At 43.8% G+C, this 23101-nt stretch overlaps 1 protein-coding gene across 1 annotated transcript; it reads right to left on the reverse strand.

The window, feature by feature from the left end:
* Positions 1 to 17202, reverse strand: LOC128702536 (neurotrypsin-like). Its single transcript, XM_070105375.1, has 15 exons — positions 17051 to 17202; positions 15564 to 15822; positions 15040 to 15178; positions 14787 to 14905; positions 13319 to 13452; positions 10962 to 11118; positions 10626 to 10733; positions 9581 to 9676; positions 9011 to 9124; positions 8433 to 8635; positions 4312 to 4480; positions 2277 to 2423; positions 1866 to 1975; positions 846 to 966; positions 1 to 533 (listed from the first exon to the last, which is right to left on the reverse strand). Exons 1-15 carry the CDS (start codon positions 17170 to 17172, stop codon positions 243 to 245), a joined length of 2289 nt encoding a protein of 762 aa, XP_069961476.1. The 5' UTR covers positions 17173 to 17202; the 3' UTR covers positions 1 to 242.
* Between the last annotated feature and the right edge of the window lie 5899 nt (positions 17203 to 23101).

Raw genomic sequence — 23101 nt, forward strand, 5'->3', positions numbered from 1 at the left:
ACTGAGTACAGACCTGACTTGTGGCCCACCACTGGAGTACACCACAACACTGGATACTACCCACTACTGAGTACAGACTTGACTTGTGGCCCACCACTAGAGTACATCACAACACTGGATAATACCCACTACTGAGTACAGACTTGATTTGTGCCCCACCTGTGGAGCCACCACTATCTCAAGCCTGACACGGGATAGCGAGATCCATGAGTAGTGGAAAAACCGTCAGAGTGGCCACACGCTCAGACGATAATATCGTGGATCCATCTGAGGAACTTAGTAATTTTTGTATACATCCCTGGCTGGCCACGGCGTCCACATCCCTTACCCCAGGAGGTGATGCCGTACAGAACGTGCCTTCCATTGACCTTACAGGTCAGAGGGCCACCGGAATCTCCTGTGCAGGTGTCAATACGACCGTCGAGATTCCCAGCACACACCATGCCAGAGGTGACCTCAAACATGCCATATTTGTTCTGTCCAATGCAGGAGGGCATGTCGTAGACTTGAACCTGTCCTGTACGTGGTAGATCCTGTCAGGAAGATGAACAAATAGGAAGCTGAAGTCGATTGGATGAGGCGTTCTCTAGTTATAAATGATTATGTATATGGAAAATTTCAGGGCACCATTTAAAGGTGCCTCTTCAGGGATACCTGATAAAGATATAAGAACATTAAGGTCATGGGACCTTGTTCACTATAACACCATAATCACAAACAAGCAATAAAAAAATGCATAACAATCATATGAGTGGAGTTGAATGATAGCTCCAGGCCTTTTGTGTTGCAATCAACACATCATCAGGAGCTTGCAAGGTAGCAGAAATAAAGAAATCTCTGATTACCTGGGGTACGGGAGGTGCTCTCTCTGACGTAGTGCCCCAGCCGGTTATACTACAGTCTGTTAGACCATTATAGGTGGCCTCCTCGCTGGGTAGACAGGCTGGCTGCACACTCTGTCCAAACCTGTGGTAATGAATGATGGTAGGTGAAACGGAGTTTGAGGGGATCAATCCCTCAGTTGAGAGTCAACTCCAGACTGAGGGACTGATTCCCTTAGGCTCCAGAGAGGGACTGATTCCCTTAGGCTCCAGATTGAGGGACTGATCCCCTTAGGCTCCAGATTGAGGGACTGATTCCCTTAGGCTCCAGAGAGGGACTGATCCCCTTAGGCTCCAGATTGAGGGACTGATCCCCTCAAACCTGTCATGGTGAATGACACTATTCTTTCTTTCTTTCAACACACCGGCCGTATCCCACCGAGGTGGGGTGGCCCAAAAGGAAAAACGAAAGTTTCTCCTTTTACATTTAGTAATATATACAGGAGAAGGGGTTACTAGCCCCTTGCTCCCGGCATTTTAGTCGCCTCTTACAACACGCATAGCTTACGGAGGAAGAATTCTGTTCCACTTCCCCATGGAGATAAGAGAAAATAAACAAGAACAAGAACTAGAAAGAAAATAGAAGAAAACCCAGAGGGGTATGTATGTATATATATGCTTGTACATGTATGTGTAGTGTGACCTAAGTGTAAGTAGAAGTAGCAAGACGTACCTGAAACCTTGCATGTTCATGAGACAGAAATGACACTATTATATATATTAATTAAATATAACAGAAATTGGACATTAAAAATAATAAGTAATAGTAGTAGGGGTAGTAGTAGCAACAGTAGTAGTAGTAGCAACAGTAGTAGTAGTAGCAACAGTAGTAGTAGTAGCAACAGTAGTAGTAGCAACAGTAGTAGTAGTAGCAACAGTAGTAGTAGTAGCAACAATAGTAGTAGTAGCAACAGTAGTAGCAGTAGCAGCAATAGCAGTCATAACAGTAGCAGAATTAATTCAACAAAGAGGATAATTAACTACCTGATACCACGACCATTCTTCCTGGCCACCTTGAGGACAGCAAGATCATTGTTGAACTCCACCGTGGTGTCAAAATCCTCGTGCATCCACAGCTTCTCTATCTGGAAATCCTGTTGACATGGTCCATAGATTACAAAGGGTGTTGGTACGTGTGAGAGAGGTTAGTGTAAGGGAGGGGTAATAGGGTGTAGAATTGGGTATATTATTGATAGAACCTCTTGGTACTCATTCCTGATGACTATATTCCTCCCTCATACACAATTCCTCTCTGATCTCCCTCATTATATCCTGATTACCCTCCCTGGTGTTCAAGGAGTAATCCCCCACACTAACTACTATGGTACCTACCTCCTGATCATTCTCCCTGGTGATCAGGGAGTAATCTCCCACACTAACAACTGTGGTACCTACCTCCTGATCATTCTCCCTGGTGTTCAGGGAGTAATCTCCCACCCTGACAACATAACTATGTCTTCCGTGGACTTTAAAGCAATGGGCAGCTGTCAGTACGTAGTCTTCTGCTATCACAACACCTCCACAATTATGCTTCAGTTTACCCTGAAATACAGAGACAGAGAGACAGATATATACAGAGACATACAGAGATATACAGAGATAGACAGTCTGTTAGGCATTGTATAGTATTTTAATAGCCGGAAAGAGGTAGATCCATAAGGGACATGCAGAAATCTGCTTAAATATTAAACTCTATCATACGGTTGTACAGTGGACCCCCGCATAACGATTACCTCCGAATGTGACCAATTATGTAAGTGTATTTATGTAAGTGCATTTGTACGTGTATGTTTGGGGGTCTGAAATGGACTAATCTACTTCACAATATTCCTTATGGGAACAAATTCGGTCAGTACTGGCACCTGAACATACTTCTGGAGTGAAAAAATATCGTTAACCGGGGATCCACTGTATTGTATATCTATCAGTGTATATACACTGATAGATATACATCTCTCAGCATATACACTGATTTGTGGAATTTTTTCTATAATCATGAAATTAGTGCATAAAAATTGAAGAATATAATAGTGTTTATTTAATGCAGTGTTGGTGTGACTTTCAGAAGAATTTCAAGTGACGGAAGAACCAACACACCAGTTGGAAGGTGACGTAAAATGGCGGAAGGTGAACGTGTAATGGTAAGTGTTACCAAATTTAATCGGGTGTAATCGTTGCTGATGAATAGTGAATCGGCAATAATTCGGGACCGTCAAATGAGTGAAATGTCGTGGGTATCTGTAAGTGTTGAGATCCATATTAATTCGGCCATAATTGGGTTGATAAGTAGGATAATATGGGAGGCGGTGACTGGACGACATTTATCATCACCTGCCTCTGGTGTATGGTAAATATGTTCTGTATTTATGTATACACTCTTAATGTTCTGCTTTATAAGATTTTGTTAGGATTTTTAACCCAGGAAGGTTAGCCACTCCGGATAACCCGAGAAGTCAGCACGTCAGCGTCATCGAGGACTGTCTGTCTTATTTCCGTTGTCCCCCAGGATGCCACCAAAACCAATCACCTAACACCCAGGTACCTACTTGCTGCCAGGTGAACAGTCACAACAGGTGTAAGGAAACACGCCCAATGTTTCCACCCGTGCCGGGGATCGAACCCGGACCCTAAGCATGGGAAGCCAGAACTTTGCCTACCAGGTCACATATAACAAATCGTCGACCAACAAACCTCGTAATATCATAATTCTAGAACCATATACAGTGGACCCCCGCATAACGATTACCTCTGAATGTGACCAATTATGTAAGTGTATTTATGTAAGTGCGTTTGTACGTGTATGTTTGGGGGTCTGAAATGGACTAATCTACTTCACAATATTCCTTATGGGAACACCTTATGGCACCTGAACATACTTCTGGAATGAAAAAATATCGTTAACCGGGGGTCCACTGTATTCCTAATTTTAAGGTCCATATTGTGTGAGTGAGGGAAGGTGGGCATCGAAGGAGGGGCCAAGAGCTGTGACTCGACCCCTGTCTCCCAGGTACAACTAGCATCAGTGTAATATCTGTTTCGAGCTGTGCTGGTAGTTTCTCCCAGGTGTGTGGGAGTAATTATACAGAATTGTAACTGTAAATCTCACATAATTTCTCTGATATATACACACTTCTGAGTGTATATACAGAGATATATACACTCTCAGTACTTATACACTGAGAAATACACACTTCTGAGTGTATATACAGAGATATATACACTCTCAGTACTTATACACTGAGAAATACACACTTCTGAGTGTATATACAGAGATATATACATCTCAGTACTTATACACTGAGAAATACACACTTCTGAGTGTATATACAGAGATATATACACATCTCAGTACTTATACACTGAGAAATACACACTTGTGAGTGTATATACACCAAGACGTATAGTATAGCAGATGGAAGGTATCCCTTACCTCCTCTCGTAGTTGCAGGGATACCAGCCAGGGTTGTTCCAAGGGTTGTTGAGTACTTCCTCCAATGATCTTGGCGAAGTTGTCTATAAGGAAACTGGAGGACGAGTCTGGCCTCTGACCACAGCCGTCTGGGAGGGCTGTTTGTAGGCCTATGTTGATCCTTCCACGTCTGTGAGGGTGGTATTAGTGGTAGTTAGTGTACTGTGGTGTGGTGGTACACTGTACCATGTCTGTGAGGGTGGTATTAGTGGTAGTTAGTGTACTGTGGTGTGGTGGTACACTGTACCATGTCTGTGAGGGTGGTATTAGTGGTAGTTACTATACTGTGGTGTGGTGGTACACTGTACCATGTCTGTGAGGGTGGTATTAGTGGTAGTTAGTGTACTGTGGTGTGGTGGTACACTGTACCATGTCTGTGAGGGTGGTATTAGTGGTAGTTAGTGTACTGTGGTGTGGTGGTACACTGTACCATGTCTGTGAGGGTGGTATTAGTGGTAGTTACTATACTGTGGTGTGGTGGTACACTGTACCATGTCTGTGAGGGTGGTATTAGTGGTAGTTAGTGTACTGTGGTGTGGTGGTACACTGTACCATGTCTGTGAGGGTGGTATTAGTGGTAGTTAGTGTACTGTGGTGTGGTGGTACACTGTACCATGTCTGTGAGGGTGGTATTAGTGGTAGTTAGTGTACTGTGGTGTGGTGGTACACTGTACCATGTCTGTGAGGGTGGTATTAGTGGTAGTTAGTGTACTGTGGTGTAGTGGTACACTGTACCATGTCTGTGAGGGTGGTATTAGTGGTAGTTAGTGTACTGTGGTGTGGTGGTACACTGTACCATGTCTGTGAGGGTGGTATTAGTGGTAGTTAGTGTACTGTGGTGTGGTGGTACACTGTACCATGTCTGTGAGGGTGGTATTAGTGGTAGTTACTATACTGTGGTGTGGTGGTACACTGTACCATGTCTGTGAGGGTGGTATTAGTGGTAGTTAGTGTACTGTGGTGTGGTGGTACACTGTACCATGTCTGTGAGGGTGGTATTAGTGGTAGTTAGTGTACTGTGGTGTGGTGGTACACTGTACCATGTCTGTGAGGGTGGTATTAGTGGTAGTTACTATACTGTGGTGTGGTGGTACACTGTACCATGTCTGTGAGGGTGGTATTAGTGGTAGTTAGTGTACTGTGGTGTGGAGGTACACTGTACCACGTCTGTGAGGGTGGTATTAGTGGTAGTTAGTGTACTGTGGTGTGGTGGTACACTGTACCATGTCTGTGAGGGTGGTATTAGTGGTAGTTAGTGTACTGTGGTGTGGTGGTACATTGTACCACGTCTGTGAGGGTGGTATTAGTGGTAGTTAGTGTACTGTGGTGGTACACTGTACCATGTCTGTGAGGGTGGTATTAGTGGTAGTTAGTGTACTGTGGTGTGGTGGTACACTGTACCACGTCTGTGAGGGTGGTATTAGTGGTAGTTAGTGTACTGTGGTGTGGTGGTCCACTGTACCATGTCTGTGAGGGTGGTAGTTAGTGTACTGTGGTGTAGTGGTACACTGTACCATGTCTGTGAGGGTGGTATTAGTGGTAGTTACTATACTGTGGTGTGGTGGTACACTGTACCATGTCTGTGAGGGTGGTATTAGTGGTAGTGTACTGTGGTGTGGTGGTACACTGTACCATGTCTGTGAGGGTGGTATTAGTGGTAGTTAGTGTACTGTGGTGTGGTGGTACACTGTACCATGTCTGTGAGGGTGGTATTAGTGGTAGTTAGTGTACTGTGGTGTGGTGGTCCACTGTACCATGTCTGTGAGGGTGGTATTAGTGGTAGTTAGTGTACTGTGGTGTGGTGGTACACTGTACCATGTCTGTGAGGGTGGTATTAGTGGTAGTTAGTGTACTGTGGTGTGGTGGTACACTGTACCATGTCTGTGAGGGTGGTATTAGTGGTAGTTAGTGTACTGTGGTGTGGTGGTACACTGTACCATGTCTGTGAGGGTGGTATTAGTGGTAGTTAGTGTACTGTGGTGTGGTGGTACACTGTACCATGTCTGTGAGGGTGGTATTAGTGGTAGTTAGTGTACTGTGGTGTGGTGGTACACTGTACCATGTCTGTGAGGGTGGTATTAGTGGTAGTTAGTGTACTGTGGTGTGGTGGTACAATGTACCATGTCTGTGAGGGTGGTATTAGTGGTAGTTAGTGTACTGTGGTGTGGTGGTACACTGTACCATGTCTGTGAGGGTGGTATTAGTGGTAGTTACTATACTGTGGTGTGGTGGTACACTGTACCATGTCTGTGAGGGTGGTATTAGTGGTAGTGTACTGTGGTGTGGTGGTACACTGTACCATGTCTGTGAGGGTGGTATTAGTGGTAGTTAGTGTACTGTGGTGTGGTGGTACACTGTACCATGTCTGTGAGGGTGGTATTAGTGGTAGTTAGTGTACTGTGGTGTGGTGGTACACTGTACCATGTCTGTGAGGGTGGTATTAGTGGTAGTTAGTGTACTGTGGTGTGGTGGTACACTGTACCATGTCTGTGAGGGTGGTATTAGTGGTAGTTAGTGTACTGTGGTGTGGTGGTATACTGTACCACGTCTGTGAGGGTGGTATTAGTGGTAGTTAGTGTACTGTGGTGTGGTGGTACACTGTACCATGTCTGTGAGGGTGGTATTAGTGGTAGTTACTATACTGTGGTGTGGTGGTACACTGTACCATGTGGTATTAGTGGTAGTTAGTGTACTGTGGTGTGGTGGTACACTGTACCATGTCTGTGAGGGTGGTATTAGTGGTAGTTAGTGTACTGTGGTGTGGTGGTACACTGTACCATGTCTGTGAGGGTGGTATTAGTGGTAGTTACTATACTGTGGTGTGGTGGTACACTGTACCATGTCTGTGAGGGTGGTATTAGTGGTAGTTAGTGTACTGTGGTGTGGTAGTACATTGTACCACGTCTGTGAGGGTGGTATTAGTGGTAGTTTGTGTACTGTGGTGTGGTGGTACACTGTACCACGTCTGTGAGGGTGGTATTAGTGGTAGTTAGTGTACTGTGGTGTGGTGGTACACTGTACCACGTCTGTGAGGGTGGTATTAGTGGTAGTTAGTGTACTGTGGTGTGGTGGTACACTGTACCATGTCTGTGAGGGTGGTATTAGTGGTAGTTAGTGTACTGTGGTGTGGTGGTACACTACCATGTCTGTGAGGGTGGTATTAGTGGTAGTTTGTGTACTGTGGTGTGGTGGTACACTGTACCATGTCTGTGAGGGTGGTATTAGTGGTAGTTAGTGTACTGTGGTGTGGTGGTACACTGTACCACGTCTGTGAGGGTGGTATTAGTGGTAGTTAGTGTACTGTGGTGTGGTGGTACACTGTACCATGTCTGTGAGGGTGGTATTAGTGGTAGTTACTATACTGTGGTGTGGTGGTACACTGTACCATGTCTGTGAGGGTGGTATTAGTGGTAGTTAGTGTACTGTGGTGTGGTGGTACACTGTACCATGTCTGTGAGGGTGGTATTAGTGGTAGTTACTATACTGTGGTGTGGTGGTACACTGTACCATGTCTGTGAGGGTGGTATTAGTGGTAGTTAGTGTACTGTGGTGTGGTGGTACACTGTACCACGTCTGTGAGGGTGGTATTAGTGGTAGTTAGTGTACTGTGGTGTGGTGGTACACTGTACCATGTCTGTGAGGGTGGTATTAGTGGTAGTTAGTGTACTGTGGTGTGGTGGTACACTGTACCATGTCTGTGAGGGTGGTATTAGTGGTAGTTAGTGTACTGTGGTGTGGTGGTACACTGTACCATGTCTGTGAGGGTGGTATTAGTGGTAGTTTGTGTACTGTGGTGTGGTGGTACACTGTACCATGTCTGTGAGGGTGGTATTAGTGGTAGTTAGTGTACTGTGGTGTGGTGGTACACTGTACCACGTCTGTGAGGGTGGTATTAGTAGTAGTTACTGTACCGTGAGTGGTGGTACATTGTACCACGTCTGTGAGGAAGTGTGAGTGGTTGTTAATGGTCGTTATTGTACCATGGGTGCCACGGTACACTGTACCACGTCTATAAGACACCACAAGCTCCTGTTAATGCAACATACCATACCGTGGGTGGTACCAGGGTACACTGTACCTACCTAACAGAGTAACAAGTCACAGCAGCGTCCTCAGAGTGAGTGCAGTCTGAGGCTCCTGGCTGGGACTTCTTACAGAGTCGTAAATCGGACTCTGTACCCAAACAGTCCATTGAGTCCAGCCAGACTGGTCCTGTACCTTGTCCGTACCGTCCTTGTTTGTGTGCTACAGCATCACCATGGTACCCCAGCATACCACATACAACCTGTATGGTGAGAGTCTGTATTAGTGGTGTGTATAATTGTGAGTGTTATACAAACACCAGTGTTATACAGTGTTATACAAACACCAGTGTTATACAAACACCAGTGTTATACAGTGTTATACAAACACCAGTGTTATACAGTGTTATACAGTGTTATACAAACACCAGTGTTATACAGTGTTATACAAACACCAGTGTTATACAGTGTTATACAGTGTTATACAAACACCAGTGTTATACAGTGTTATACAAACACCAGTGTTATACAGTGTTATACAGTGTTATACAAACAACAGTGTTATACAAACAACAGTGTTAAACAGTGTTATACAAACAACAGTGTTAAACAGTGTTATACAAACAACAGTAACTAACCTTTGCTTCATAGTCATCAAAGTCATCATCACAGATGGTGCCCCACTGGCCCGAGAGCTTGACCTCAACCCTGCCGGAGTTAGCTGTTGGTCCGTTGCTCAGTCGCACCTCCATCTGTTGTACAACAGTGATGATTATAGGCGAGAGTTAACAGTGATAACAGTTATATTGCTCTCTTAATTTATTGAGATCACTAACCTTGTTATAACAAGGTTAGTGTTATAACAGTAACCTTGTTATAACGCTAACCTCGTCAGAGCATTGACCTTGTTATAAGAGTAACCTTGATATAATACTCAGGTGGTCGGAACACAAACCTTGTTATAAGGGTAACTTGATATAACACTAAACTCGTCAGAACACTAACCTTGTTATAACAAGGTTAGTGTTATAATAGTAACCTTGTTATAACGCTAACCTCGTCAGAGCATTAACCTTGTTATAAGAGTAACCTTGATATAATACTCAGGTGGTCGGAACACAAACCTTGTTATAAGGGTAACTTGATATAACACTAACCTCGTCAGAACACTAACCTTGTTATAAGAGTGACCTTGATATAACACTAACCTCGTCAGAACAGAGCACACCAACGTCTTCAGCGTGGTCGCAGTCAGTAAGACCCCAGACAACACCAAGGCACTCACCCAGCCACGACTCTCCTCCCTGGGATCAACACGACAACATATATTAGTGCTCCACTCACAGGGACCTCTAGCATAGGCCAATAGGCCTACTGCTTGAATATAAGAGTGATCTGTCTAGCATAGGCCAGTAGACCTACTGGTTGAATGTAAGTGGGATCTGTCTAGCATAGGCCAGTTGATCTACTGGTTGAATGTAAGTGGGATCTGTCTAGCATAGGCCAGTTGATCTACTGGTTGAATGTAAGTGGGATCTGTCTAGCATAGGCCAGTAGACCTACTGGTTGAATGTAAGTGGGATCTGTCTAGCATAGGCCAGTAGACCTACTGGTTGAATGTAAGTGGGATCTGTCTAGCATAGGCCAGTAGATCTACTGGTTGAATGTAAGTGGGATCTGTCTAGCATAGGCCAGTAGACCTACTGGTTGAATGTAAGTGGGATCTGTCTAGCATAGGCCAGTAGATCTACTGGTTGAATGTAAGTGGGATCTGTCTAGCATAGGCCAGTAGACCTACTGGTTGAATGTAAGTGGGATCTGTCTAGCATAGGCCAGTAGATCTACTGGTTGAATGTAAGTGGGATCTGTCTAGCATAGGCCAGTAGATCTACTGGTTGAATGTAAGTGGGATCTGTCTAGCATAGGCCAGTAGACCTACTGGTTGAATGTAAGTGGGATCTGTCTAGCATAGGCCAGTAGACCTATTGGTTGAATGTAAGTGGGATCTGTCTAGCATAGGCCAGTAGATCTACTGGTTGAATGTAAGTGGGATCTGTTTAGCATAGGCCAGTAGACCTACTGGTTGAATGTAAGTGGGATCTGTCTAGCATAGGCCAGTAGACCTATTGGTTGAATGTAAGTGGGATCTGTCTAGCATAGGCCAGTAGACCTACTGGTTGAATGTAAGTGGGATCTGTCTAGCATAGGCCAGTAGGCCTACTGGTTGAATTTTAGTAAAGAGACAAGACATACTTTGCAGCCAGGTTCGTCCAGTATAATGTCACCAGTACCACGACCAAAGAATGCCCGAGGGTAGGGCACTGCCCAGCCACTCTCGTACCCCAGACTACGACACACTACCTGTAAGAACAACATTGTGTGAATTAGACCCAGGTAGATCTGTTTGCGACTACCTTTCGGTGGGCGAAAGGTAGTAAGTAAGGATCGTATTATACTGCATTTGTATCAGTTTTCCCCCTCATCTTGCATCCTCCTGTGTTTTGCACCAGGGGTCACTATATTCGGGGCCAGGAGCTATGAATCGACCCCTGCAACCACAATTAGGTGAGTACACAAACACACACTCACCTTAGCATGGGTCTCATCAAAACCATCATCACAAACCGTCCCCCAGCGACCAAAGTGTTTAATGTAAACAGTACCAGCAGTTGTACCAGTAAGGTGACTACTAGTGGTAATTAAGCGAGTTACCCCTACGTCGTCACACAAACTTGGTGCCTCGTCACTGTGGACACATACAAGGGTAACTATAAGAAATATAATTGTAGACTCAAGGGTAACTATAAGAAATATAACTGTAAATACAAAGACAAGGGTAACTATAAGAAATATAACTGTAAATACAAAGACAAGGGTAACTATAAGAAATATGAGTGTAAACTCAAGGGTAACTAAGAAATATAACTAAATACAAAGACAAGGGTAACTATAAGAAAGAAATATAACTAAATACAAAGACAAGGGTAACTATAAGAAATATAAAATATGATTGTATAACTACAAAGACAAGGGGTAACTATAAGAAATATAACTGTAAATACAAAGACAAGGGTAACTATAAGAAATATGATTGTAAACTCAAGGGTAACTGTAAGAAATATAACTGTAAATACAAAGACAAGGGTAACTATAAGAAATATGATTGTAAACTCAAGGGTAACTGTAAGAAATATAACTAAATACAAAGACAAGGGTAACTATAAGAAATATAACTAAATACAAAGACAAGGGTAACTATAAGAAATATAACTGTAAATACAAAGACAAGGGTAACTATAAGAAATATGATTGTAAACTCAAGGGTAACTGTAAGAAATATAACTAAATACAAAGACAAGGGTAACTATAAGAAATATAACTGTAAATACAAAGACAAGGGTAACTATAAGAAATATGATTGTAGACTCAAGGGTAACTGTAAGAAATATAACTAAATACAAAGACAAGGGTAACTATAAGAAATATAACTAAATACAAAGACAAGGGTAACTATAAGAAATATGATTGTAAACTCAAGGGTAACTGTAAGAAATATAACTAAATACAAAGACAAGGGTAACTATAAGAAATATAACTAAATACAAAGACAAGGGTAACTATAAGAAATATAAATGTAAATGAAGACAAGGGTTAACTATAATAAATATAAATTCATAAATACAAGGGTTAACTATATTTAATAGCATATACAAGGGTTGACTCTAATAAATATATTTGTAAATACAAGGGTTAACTATAACAAATATAATTATAAATATGAGGGTTAACTATAACAAATATAATTATAAATATGAGGGTTAACTATAATAAATATAATTATAAATATGAGGGTTAACTATAACAAATATAATTATAAATATGAGGGTTAACTATAATAAATATAATTGTAAATATGAGGGTTAACTATAATAAATATAATTGTAAATATGAGGGTTAACTATAATAAATATAATTGTAAATATGAGGGTTAACTATAATAAATATAATTGTAAATATGAGGGTTAACTATAATAAATATAATTATAAATATGAGGGTTAACTATAATAAATATAATTGTAAATATGAGGGTTAACTATAACAAATATAATTGTAAATATGAGGGTTAACTATAACAAATATAATTATAAATATGAGGGTTAACTATAATAAATATAATTATAAATATGAGGGTTAACTATAATAAATATAAATGTAAATACATTTTTTGTGAAGTGCTATATTACCACTGTATATAATAATATACTAGCACTTGTGGGCAGAAAAACTAAGGCATCGACACCATGCCCAGCCCTTCTAGGGTAGGGTAGGTGCCCGAGCCCGAGCTTTTAGCTCATAAGACTGTCATTCCCATTAGCCCCCTTGGGGCGGGGATGGCAGACCAGAGAGGCCTAGCTTGTGGCTAGGCCTGGGCACAGTTGGTCCCAGAAGCTAGGCCTGGGCACAGTTGGTCCCAGAAGCTAGGCCTGGGGACAGTTGGTCCCAGAAGCTAGGCCTGGGGACAGTTGGTCCCAGAAGCTAGGCCTGGGGACTCCCAGAAGGGCACAGTTGGTCCCAGAAGCTAGGCCTGGGGACAGTTGGTCCCAGAAGCTAGGCCTGGGGACAGTTGGTCCCAGAAGCTAGGCCTGGGGACAGTTGGTCCCAGAAGCTAGGCCTGGGGACAGTTGGTCCCAGAAGCTAGGCCTGGGGACAGTTGGTCCCAGAAGCTAGGCCTGGGGACAGTTGGTCCCAGAAGCTAGGCCTGGGGACAGTTGGTCCCAAAGATGAGGAGGTACTTGTGCCTCCTCCCATGGGAGACTTAGGTCTCAGACACTCCCTAAAGAGGGAGCCAAGGCCGGGCCACCACTTGGAAAAGGCCCGGGCCGGGAGAATGCCGGCGAATCTTTAATAATAATAATGATAATAAAAACTATGGCTGAAGACTCACCTGCCGTCAAAACAATCCTTAGCCTCGTCACACACCTGAGTCCTGGACACACAGGTGTGTAACCTAGGTGTTCCACACTGGAACTGGTCTGTGGCACACAGGGTGGCTGTTGTTCGACATACAACACCAGCTATCTGTGGGCAGGATACTGTGTTGTAGCACTCTGTGTGGACTCATCTAATTGTGGTTGCAGGGGCCGAGTTATAGCTCCTGGCTCCGCCTCTTCACTGGTGGCTACTAGGTTCACTCTCTCCTTGCTCAATGAGTTTTATCATACCTCTTCTTAAAGCTATGTATGGATCCTGCCTCCACTACATCACTCTCCAGATTGTTCCACTTCCTGACAACTCTGTGACTGAAGAAATATTTCCTAACATCCCTGTGGCCCATCTGAGTCTTCAACTTTCAGTTGTTACCCCTTGTTGCTGTGTCCCCTTGTTACTGTGTCCCCTTGTTACTGTGTCCCCTTGTTACTGTGTCCCCTTGTTACTGTGTCACATCTCTGTCCCTGTCCACCTTGTCAATTCCTCTCAGTATATTATATGCTGTTATCATGTCCCCTCTATCCATCCTGTCCTCCAGTGTCGTCAGATCGAGTTCCCTTAACGTCTCCTCGTAGGACATACCCCTTAGCTCCGGGACTAGTCTTGTTGCAAACCTTTGCACTTTCTCTAATTCCTGAAGTGTTTAACCAGGTGTGGGTTCCAAACAGGTGCTGCATACTCTAATATGGGCCTGACGTACATGGTGTACAATGTTGTAAATCCTTACTAAGATGCTGAAATGCTGTTCATAGGTTTGCTAGACGCCTGTATGCTGCAGCAGTTATTTGGCTGATGTACATCTCAGGAGACATGCTCGGTATAATGCTTACCCCCAAGATCCTTTTCCTTGAGTTTTTTAGTCAATCTCCGTATGGTTGAAGTCCCTGATCATGTGGGCCCTTTTGTTGCTCTCATATTCCTGTCTTCTCTTCCTGTTGTTCGGTTGTGAGTTGTACATCACTGCTACCATCACTTTTGGGCCCCCAGTAAGAATGTAGTTATCCACTACCCCCTCTAACTAGTCCTCCCATCTCAAATGTCCATTGGTTCTTAATGAGCAGTGCCACTCCTACTCCCCCTGTGCCCACCCCCTCACCTTTCCTCAGGATCTGATAACCAGATGGGAAGATCATGTCTGTTATTACTTAAATGAGCTTTGTCTCTGTGAGTGCTATGATATCTGGGGATGTCTCAGTGATTCTTTCCTGCCGCTCTTCACTTTTATTTATAATTCCATCTGAATTGATGTACCTCAGCCTCAGCTTCTTTTCTAGGACTGTGTTTTGGGATGTGGGAGGATGTGAGTGTGTGTGTGTGTGTGTGTGTGTGTTATAGCAAGTCTCCGATCATATTAATTAACATGTATATCACATTTCTCTGAAAGGACGTTACACCCCCACCTGCAGACTCACTCTTAGACTCACCTCTGTAGCACCACAGTCATGAACACCCAGACCACTGGATGGGCACTGGAACAGAGAGTTCTCATGTCCAGTACATGACAACTTGTCCAGCCAGAACTTAGGTCTGCTACGACGCCAAGCTGAAAGTAAACAAGAACTTAATATGCTACAACCACAGACTCCTAGCTAGTATACATAGTGACTGATGACTTATGAGAATCACTCAGAGGTGACTAATGACTCACAAAAGACACACAGGTGACTAATGACTCACCCGAGTCGTTGCTGCCGAACTTATTGTTCCTGGTAAAGACTTGCGCTGCTGGGTAGCCCAGGCTCCTGCACACTAAATCTGCAGCCTCGAACCCAAAACCATCGTCACACACGTAGCCCCATTCACCATCCACCTTCACCTGCCACATAATAATAATAATAACAGCCAAGTTGTTAGTGCACTGGCCTGGTATTTTAAGGCTCAGTTACCATGGGTTTGAACCCTCATTAATCTTTCATGGTGTCCCTGACCCCCATTAAGTTTATCTTCATGGGGTCCTTGACCCCATTAAGCTTACCTACATGGGGTCTCTGACCTCATTAAGCTTACCTTCATTGGGTCCCTGACCCCATTAAGCTTACCTTCATTGGGTCCCTAACCCCATTAAGCTTACCTTCATGGGGTCCCTAACCCCATTAAGCTTACCTTCATGGGGTCCCTAACCCCATTAAGCTTACCGTCATGGGGTCCCTGACCCCTATTAAGCTTACTTTCATGGGGTCTCTGACCCCCATTAACCTTACCTGTATGTTGCCTTCATGGGGCCCCTGGCCCCCAACAAGCTTAAGCTCGTGTTTGGTACTCAAGCTGCAGTCAGCCTCGTCACTGTTGTCACCACAGGTGTCGACACCGTCGCACAGCTTGTCGCGGGTGACACAGCGCTCGTTGTGACAGCGGAAGCGCATCCCACAGGCGGCACGGCGACTTCTCAGTTCGTAAAACTCTTCTTCGTCCGAAGAGGTCAGTCCCGAGGCTGCCACGTCGTTGCTACTCAGATGACACCTGATTGGTGGAGAGGCAGGGGGGATTATCTATTACACCAGGGTCAGTATAGTCTATCTACTACACCAGGGTCAGTATAGTCTATCTACTACACCAGGGTCAGTATAGTCTATCTACTACACCAGGGTCAGTATAGTCTCTATCTACTACACCAGGGTCATTAAGACTGGCTGGTTAATGGGGTTTAAAGTCTACTACACCAGGGTCATTAAGACTGGCTGGTTAATAGGGTTTAAAGTCTATCTACTACACGAGGATCATTAAGACTGGTTGGTTAATGGGGTTTAAAGTCTATCTACTACACCAGGGTCATTAAGACTGGCTGGTTAATAGGGTTTAAAGTCTATCTACTACAGTAGGGTCATTAAGACTGGTTGGTTAATGGGGTTTAAAGTCTATCTACTACACCAGGGTCAGTATAGTCTATCTACTACACCAGGGTCATTAAGACTGGCTGGTTAATAAGGTTTAAAGTCTATCTACTACACGAGGATCATAAAGACTGGTTGGTTAATGGGGTTTAAAGTCTATGTACTACACCAGGGTCATTAAGACTGGTTGGTTAATAGGGTTTAAAGTCTATCTACTACACCAGGGTCATTAAGACTGGCTGGTTAATGGGGTTTAAAGTCTATCTACTACACCAGGGTCAGTATAGTCTATCTACTACACCAGGATCATTAAGACTGGCTGCTTAATGGGGTTTAAAGTCTACTACACCAGGGTCATTAAGACTGGCTGGTTAATAGGGTTTAAAGTCTATCTACTACACCAGGGTCATTAAGACTGGCTGGTTAATGGGGTTTAAAGTCTATCTACTACACCAGGGTCATTAAGACTGGCTGGTTAATGGGGTTTAAAGTCTATCTACTACACCAGGGTCAGTATAGTCTATCTACTACACCAGGATCATTAAGACTGGCTGCTTAATGGGGTTTAAAGTCTACTACACCAGGGTCATTAAGACTGGCTGGTTAATAGGGTTTAAAGTCTATCTACTACACGAGGATCATAAAGACTGGTTGGTTAATGGGGTTTAAAGTCTATGTACTACACCAGGGTCATTAAGACTGGCTGGTTAATGGGGTTTAAAGTCTATCTACTACACCAGGGTCATTAAGACTGGCTGGTTAATGGGGTTTAAAGTCTATCTACTACACCAGGGTCATTAAGACTGGTTGGTTAATGGGGTTTAAAGTCTATCTACTACACCAGGGACGCTACTCACTGCTTGGACGCTTCACTGTACATAAATCCTCTACAAAGCAGGGTGTCCAGACACCTCTTAGCACAGACGCCCACGTCAGCCCTCGTCAGCGTCGTCAGCACCTGTCTGACTACCAGCGTCATCCTCCTGCGTACCTCGTAGCCCTGTAGACATGATGGCTGTCTTAGTCGACTACCATGATGGCTGTAGACTACCATGACTGTGTATAATACCATGATTGTAAACTACCATGATGACTGTGTTAGTAGACTACCATGATGGCTGTAGACTACCATGATGACTGTAGACTACCATGATGACTGTGTTAGTAGACTGCCATGATGACTGTAGACTACCATGATGACTGTGTTAGTAGACTACCATGATGGCTGTAGACTACCATGACTGTGTATAATGCCATGATGACTGTAAACTACCATGATGACTGTGTTAGTAGACTACCATGATGGCTGTAGACTACCATGATGACTGTAGACTACCATGATGACTGTGTTAGTAGACTGCCATGATGACTGTAGACTACCATGATGGCTGTGTTAGTAGACTACCATGATGGCTGTAGACTACCATGACTGTGTATAATACCATGATGACTGTAAACTACCATGATGACTGTGTTAGTAGACTACCATGATGGCTGTAGACTACCATGACTGTGTATAATACCATGATGACTGTAAACTACCATGATTGTGTTAGTAGACTGCCATGATGGCTGTAGACTACCATGGCTGTGTATAATACCATGATGACTGTAAACTACCATGACTGTGTTAGTAGACTGCCATGATGGCTATAGACTACCATGACTGTGTATAATACCATGATGACTGTAAACTACCATGATGACTGTAGACTACCATGATGACTGTAGACTACCATGACTGTATAATACCATGATGACTGTGTAAACTACCATGACTGTAGACTACCATGACTGTGTTAGTAGACTACCATGATGACTGTAGACTACCATGACTGTGTTAGACTACCATGATGACTGTAGACTACCATGATGGCTGTAGACTACCATGATGACTGTAGACTACCATGACTGTATAATACCATGATGTCTGTAGACTACCATGATGACCGTAGACTACCATGATTGTGTTAGACTACCATGATTGTAGATTACCATGATTGTAGACTACCATGATGACTGTAGACTACCATAAGTGTGTTAGACTACCATGATTGTGTTAGACTACCATGATTGTAGACTACCATGGTTGTAGACTACCATGATTGTGTTAGACTACCATGATTGTAGACTACCATGGTTGTAGACTACCATGATTGTGTTAGACTACCATGATTGTAGACTACCATGGTTGTAGACTACCATGATTGTAGACTACCATGATTGTGTTAGACTACCATGATTGTAGACTACCATGGTTGTAGACTACCATGATTGTGTTAGACTACCATGATTGTAGACTACCATGGTTGTAGACTACCATGATTGTGTTAGACTACCATGATTGTAGACTACCATGGTTGTAGACTACCATGATTGTAGACTACCATGATTGTGTTAGACTACCATGATTATAGACTACCATGGTTGTAGACTACCATGATTGTGTTAGACTACCATAATTGTAGACTACCATGGTTGTAGACTACCATGATTGTGTTAGACTACCATGATTGTAGACTACCATGATTGTAGACTACCATGATTGTAGACTAGCATGATTGTGTTAGACTACCATGATTGTGTTAGACTACCATGATTGTAGACTACCATGGTTGTAGACTACCATGATTGTAGACTACCATGGTTGTGTTAGACTACCATGATTGTGTTAGACTACCATGATTGTAGACTACCATGGTTGTAGACTACCATGATTGTGTTAGACTACCATGATTGTAGACTACCATGATTGTAGACTACCATGATTGTGTTAGACTACCATGATTGTAGACTACCATGATTGTGTTAGACTACCATGATTGTAGACTACCATGGTTGTAGACTACCATGATTGTGTTAGACTACCATGATTGTAGACTACCATGATTGTAGACTACCATGATTGTAGACTACCATGATTGTGTTAGACTACCATGGTTGTAGACTACCATGGTTGTAGACTACCATGGTTGTAGACTACCATGGTTGTAGACTACCATGATTGTGTTAGACTACCATGGTTGTAGACTACCATGGTTGTAGACTACCATGGTTGTAGACTACCATGATTGTGTTGGACTACCATGGTTGTAGACTACCATGGTTGTAGACTACCATGGTTGTAGACTACCATGATTGTGTTAGACTACCATGGTTGTAGACTACCATGGTTGTAGACTACCATGGTTGTAGACTACCATGATTGTGTTAGACTACCATGGTTGTAGACTACCATGGTTGTAGACTACCATGATTGTGTTAGACTACCATGGTTGTAGACTACCATGGTTGTAGACTACCATGGTTGTAGACTACCATGATTGTGTTAGACTACCATGGTTGTAGACTACCATGGTTGTAGACTACCATGGTTGTGTTAGACTACCATGGTTGTAGACTACCATGGTTGTAGACTACCATGGTTGTGTTAGACTACCATGGTTGTAGACTACCATGGTTGTGTTAGACTACCATGGTTGTAGACTACCATGGTTGTAGACTACCATGGTTGTAGACTACCATGGTTGTAGACTACCATGGTTGTGTTAGACTACCATGGTCACCTCTGGGACACTGTCTATCACCGTCGCAGATGTTTTTCTGGTCTAGACAGGTGTTTGATCCCTCACACATGTGTTCGTCAGCCCTGCATCGCACCTGTAATTAGGTAGAGTTAATTAGGTATAACCCTGGTACCTACTTACTGCTAGGCGAACAGTGATAGCAGGTGTATGGTGGCTAGTATCCAGGTACCTTCGTACTCCTAGGTGAACAGTGACAGCAGGTGTAAGGTGACTAGCACCCAGGTACCTACTTACTCCTAGGTGAACAGTGACAGTAGATGTAAGATGACTAACACCCAGGTACCTACTTACTGCTAGGTGAACAGAACAGCAGGTGTAGGGTGACTAACACCCAGGTACCTACTTACTGCTAGGTGAACAGAACAGCAGGTGTAGGGTGACTAACACCCAGGTACCTACTTACTGCTAGGTGAACAGAACAGCAGGTGTAGGGTGACTAACACCCAGGCACCTACTTACTCCTAGGTGAGAAGTGACAGCAGGTGTAAGTTGACTAACACCCAGGCACCTACTTACTGCTAGGTGAACAGGACAGCAGGTGTAAGTTGACTAACACCCAGGCACCTAATTACTGCTAGGTGAACAGGACAGCAGGTGTAAGGTGACTAACACTCAGGTACCTACTTACTGCTAGGTGAACATGGACACCAGGTGTAAGGTGACTAACACCCTGGTACCTACTTACTGCTAGGTGAACATGGACACCAGGTGTAAGGTGACTAACACCCTGGTACCTACTTACTGCTAGGTGAACATGGACACCAGGTGTAAGGTGACTAACACCCTGGTACCTACTTACTGCTAGGTGAACAGTGACAGCAGGTGTAAGGTGACTAACACCCAAGTACCTACTTACTGCTAGGTGAGGATGGACAACAGTTGACTAACACCCAGGCACCTACAGCAGGTGTGGACATCAGGTGTCAGGTAACACCCAGGCACCTACTTACTAACACCAGGTGTCAGGTCCAAGCACCTACTTACATGGACAGCTAGGTGAACTAGGTGTGGACAGCAGGTGTCAGGTGACTAACACCCAGGCACCTACTTACTGCTAGGTGAACAGACTAACATCCAAGCACCTACACTGCAGGTGTAAGGTCAGTTGACTAACACCCAGGCACCTACTTACTGCTAGGTGAACATGGACAGCAGGTGTCAGTTGACTAACACCCAGGCACCTACTTACTGCTAGGTGAACATGGACAGCAGGTGTCAGTTGACTAACACCCAGGCACCTACTTACTGCTAGGTGAACATGGACAGCAGGTGTCAGTTGACTAACACCCAGGCACCTACTTACTGCTAGGTGAACATGGACAGCAGGTGTCAGTTGACTAACACCCAGGCACCTACTTACTGCTAGGTGAACATGGGCAGCAGGTGTCAGTTGACTAACACCCAGGCACCTACTTACTGCTAGGTGAACATGGACAGCAGGTGTCAGTTGACTAACACCCAGGCACCTACTTACTGCTAGGTGAACATGGACAGCAGGTGTCAGTTGACTAACACCCAGGCACCTACTTACTGCTAGGTGAACAACAACAAGGTCACTATAACAAGACAGGTCACTACAACAAGGTAAGTTACTATAACAAGACAGGTCACTATGAGAAGATAGGTCACTACAACAAGGTAGGTCACTATAACAAGACAGGTCACTGTAACAAGACAGGTCACTACAACAAGGTAGGTCACTATAACAAGACAGGTCACTGTAACAAGGCAGGTCACTGTAACAAGACAGGTCACTATGACAAGACAGGTCACTATAACAAGACAGGTCACTATAACAAGGCAGGTCACTGTAACAAGACAGGTCACTATAACAAGACAGGTCACTGTAACAAGACAGGTAACTGTAACAAGGCAGGTCACTGTAACAAGACAGGTCACTATAACAAGAAGGTCACTATAACAAGACAGGTCACTGTAACAAGACAGGTAACTGTAACAAGGCAGGTCACTGTAACAAGACAGGTCACTATGACAAGGTAGGTCACTATAACAAGACAGGTCACTGTAACAAGACAGGTCACTGTAACAAGACAGGTCACTATGACAAGACAGGTCACTGTAACAAGGCAGGTCACTGTAACAAGACAGGTCACTATGACAAGACAGGTCACTGTAACAAGATAGGTCACTGTAACAAGACAGGTAACTGTAACAAGGCAGGTCACTGTAACAAGACAGGTCACTATGACAAGGTAGGTCACTATAACAAGACAGGTCACTGTAACAAGACAGGTCACTGTAACAAGACAGGTCACTATGACAAGACAGGTCACTGTAACAAGGCAGGTCACTGTAACAAGACAGGTCACTATGACAAGACAGGTCACTGTAGCAAGACAGGTCACTGTAACAGGACAGGTCACTGTAACAAGACAGGTCACTGTAACAGGACAGGTCACTGTAACAAGACAGGTCACTATGACAAGATAGGTCACTACAACAAGGTAGGTTACTATAACAAGACAGGTCACTGTAACAAGACAGGTCACTGTAACAAGACAGGTCACTATGACAAGACAGGTCACTGTAACAAGACAGGTCACTATGACAAGACAGGTCACTGTAACAAGACAGGTCACTGTAACAGGACAGGTCACTGTAACAAGACAGGTCACTATGACAAGATAGGTCACTACAACAAGGTAGGTTACTATAACAAGACAGGTCACTGTAACAAGACAGGTCACTATAACAAGACAGGTCACTATAACAAGGCAGGTCACTGTAACAAGACAGGTCACTGTAACAAGACAGGTCACTGTAACAAGACAGGTCACTATAACAAGACAGGTCACTGTAACAAGACAGGTCACTGTAACAGGACAGGTCACTGTAACAAGACAGGTCACTGTAACAAGACAGGTCACTATAACAAGACAGGTCACTACAACAAGGTAGGTTACTATAACAAGACAGGTCACTGTAACAAGACAGGTCACTATAACAAGACAGGTCACTATAACAAGGCAGGTCACTAACAAGACAGGTCACTGTAACAGGACAAGTCACTGTAACATGACAGGTCACTATGACAAGACAGGTCACTACAACAAGGCAGGTCACTGTAACAAGACAGGTCACTATAACAAGACAGGTCACTGTAACAAGACAGGTCACTGTAACAAGACAGGTCACTATAACAAGACAGGTCACTACAAGGTAGGTTACTATAACAAGACAGGTCACTTCAGTAAGACAGGTCACTACAAGACAGGTCACTACAGGCTGAGTAGACCAACCTGCACTAGGAGACACAGAAGCCAGGTCACTACAAGACAGGTCACTATAACAAGACAGGTC

Source organism: Cherax quadricarinatus, chromosome 98 (assembly GCF_038502225.1).
Source record: "Cherax quadricarinatus isolate ZL_2023a chromosome 98, ASM3850222v1, whole genome shotgun sequence".
Classification (NCBI taxonomy): Eukaryota; Metazoa; Arthropoda; class Malacostraca; order Decapoda; family Parastacidae; genus Cherax; species Cherax quadricarinatus.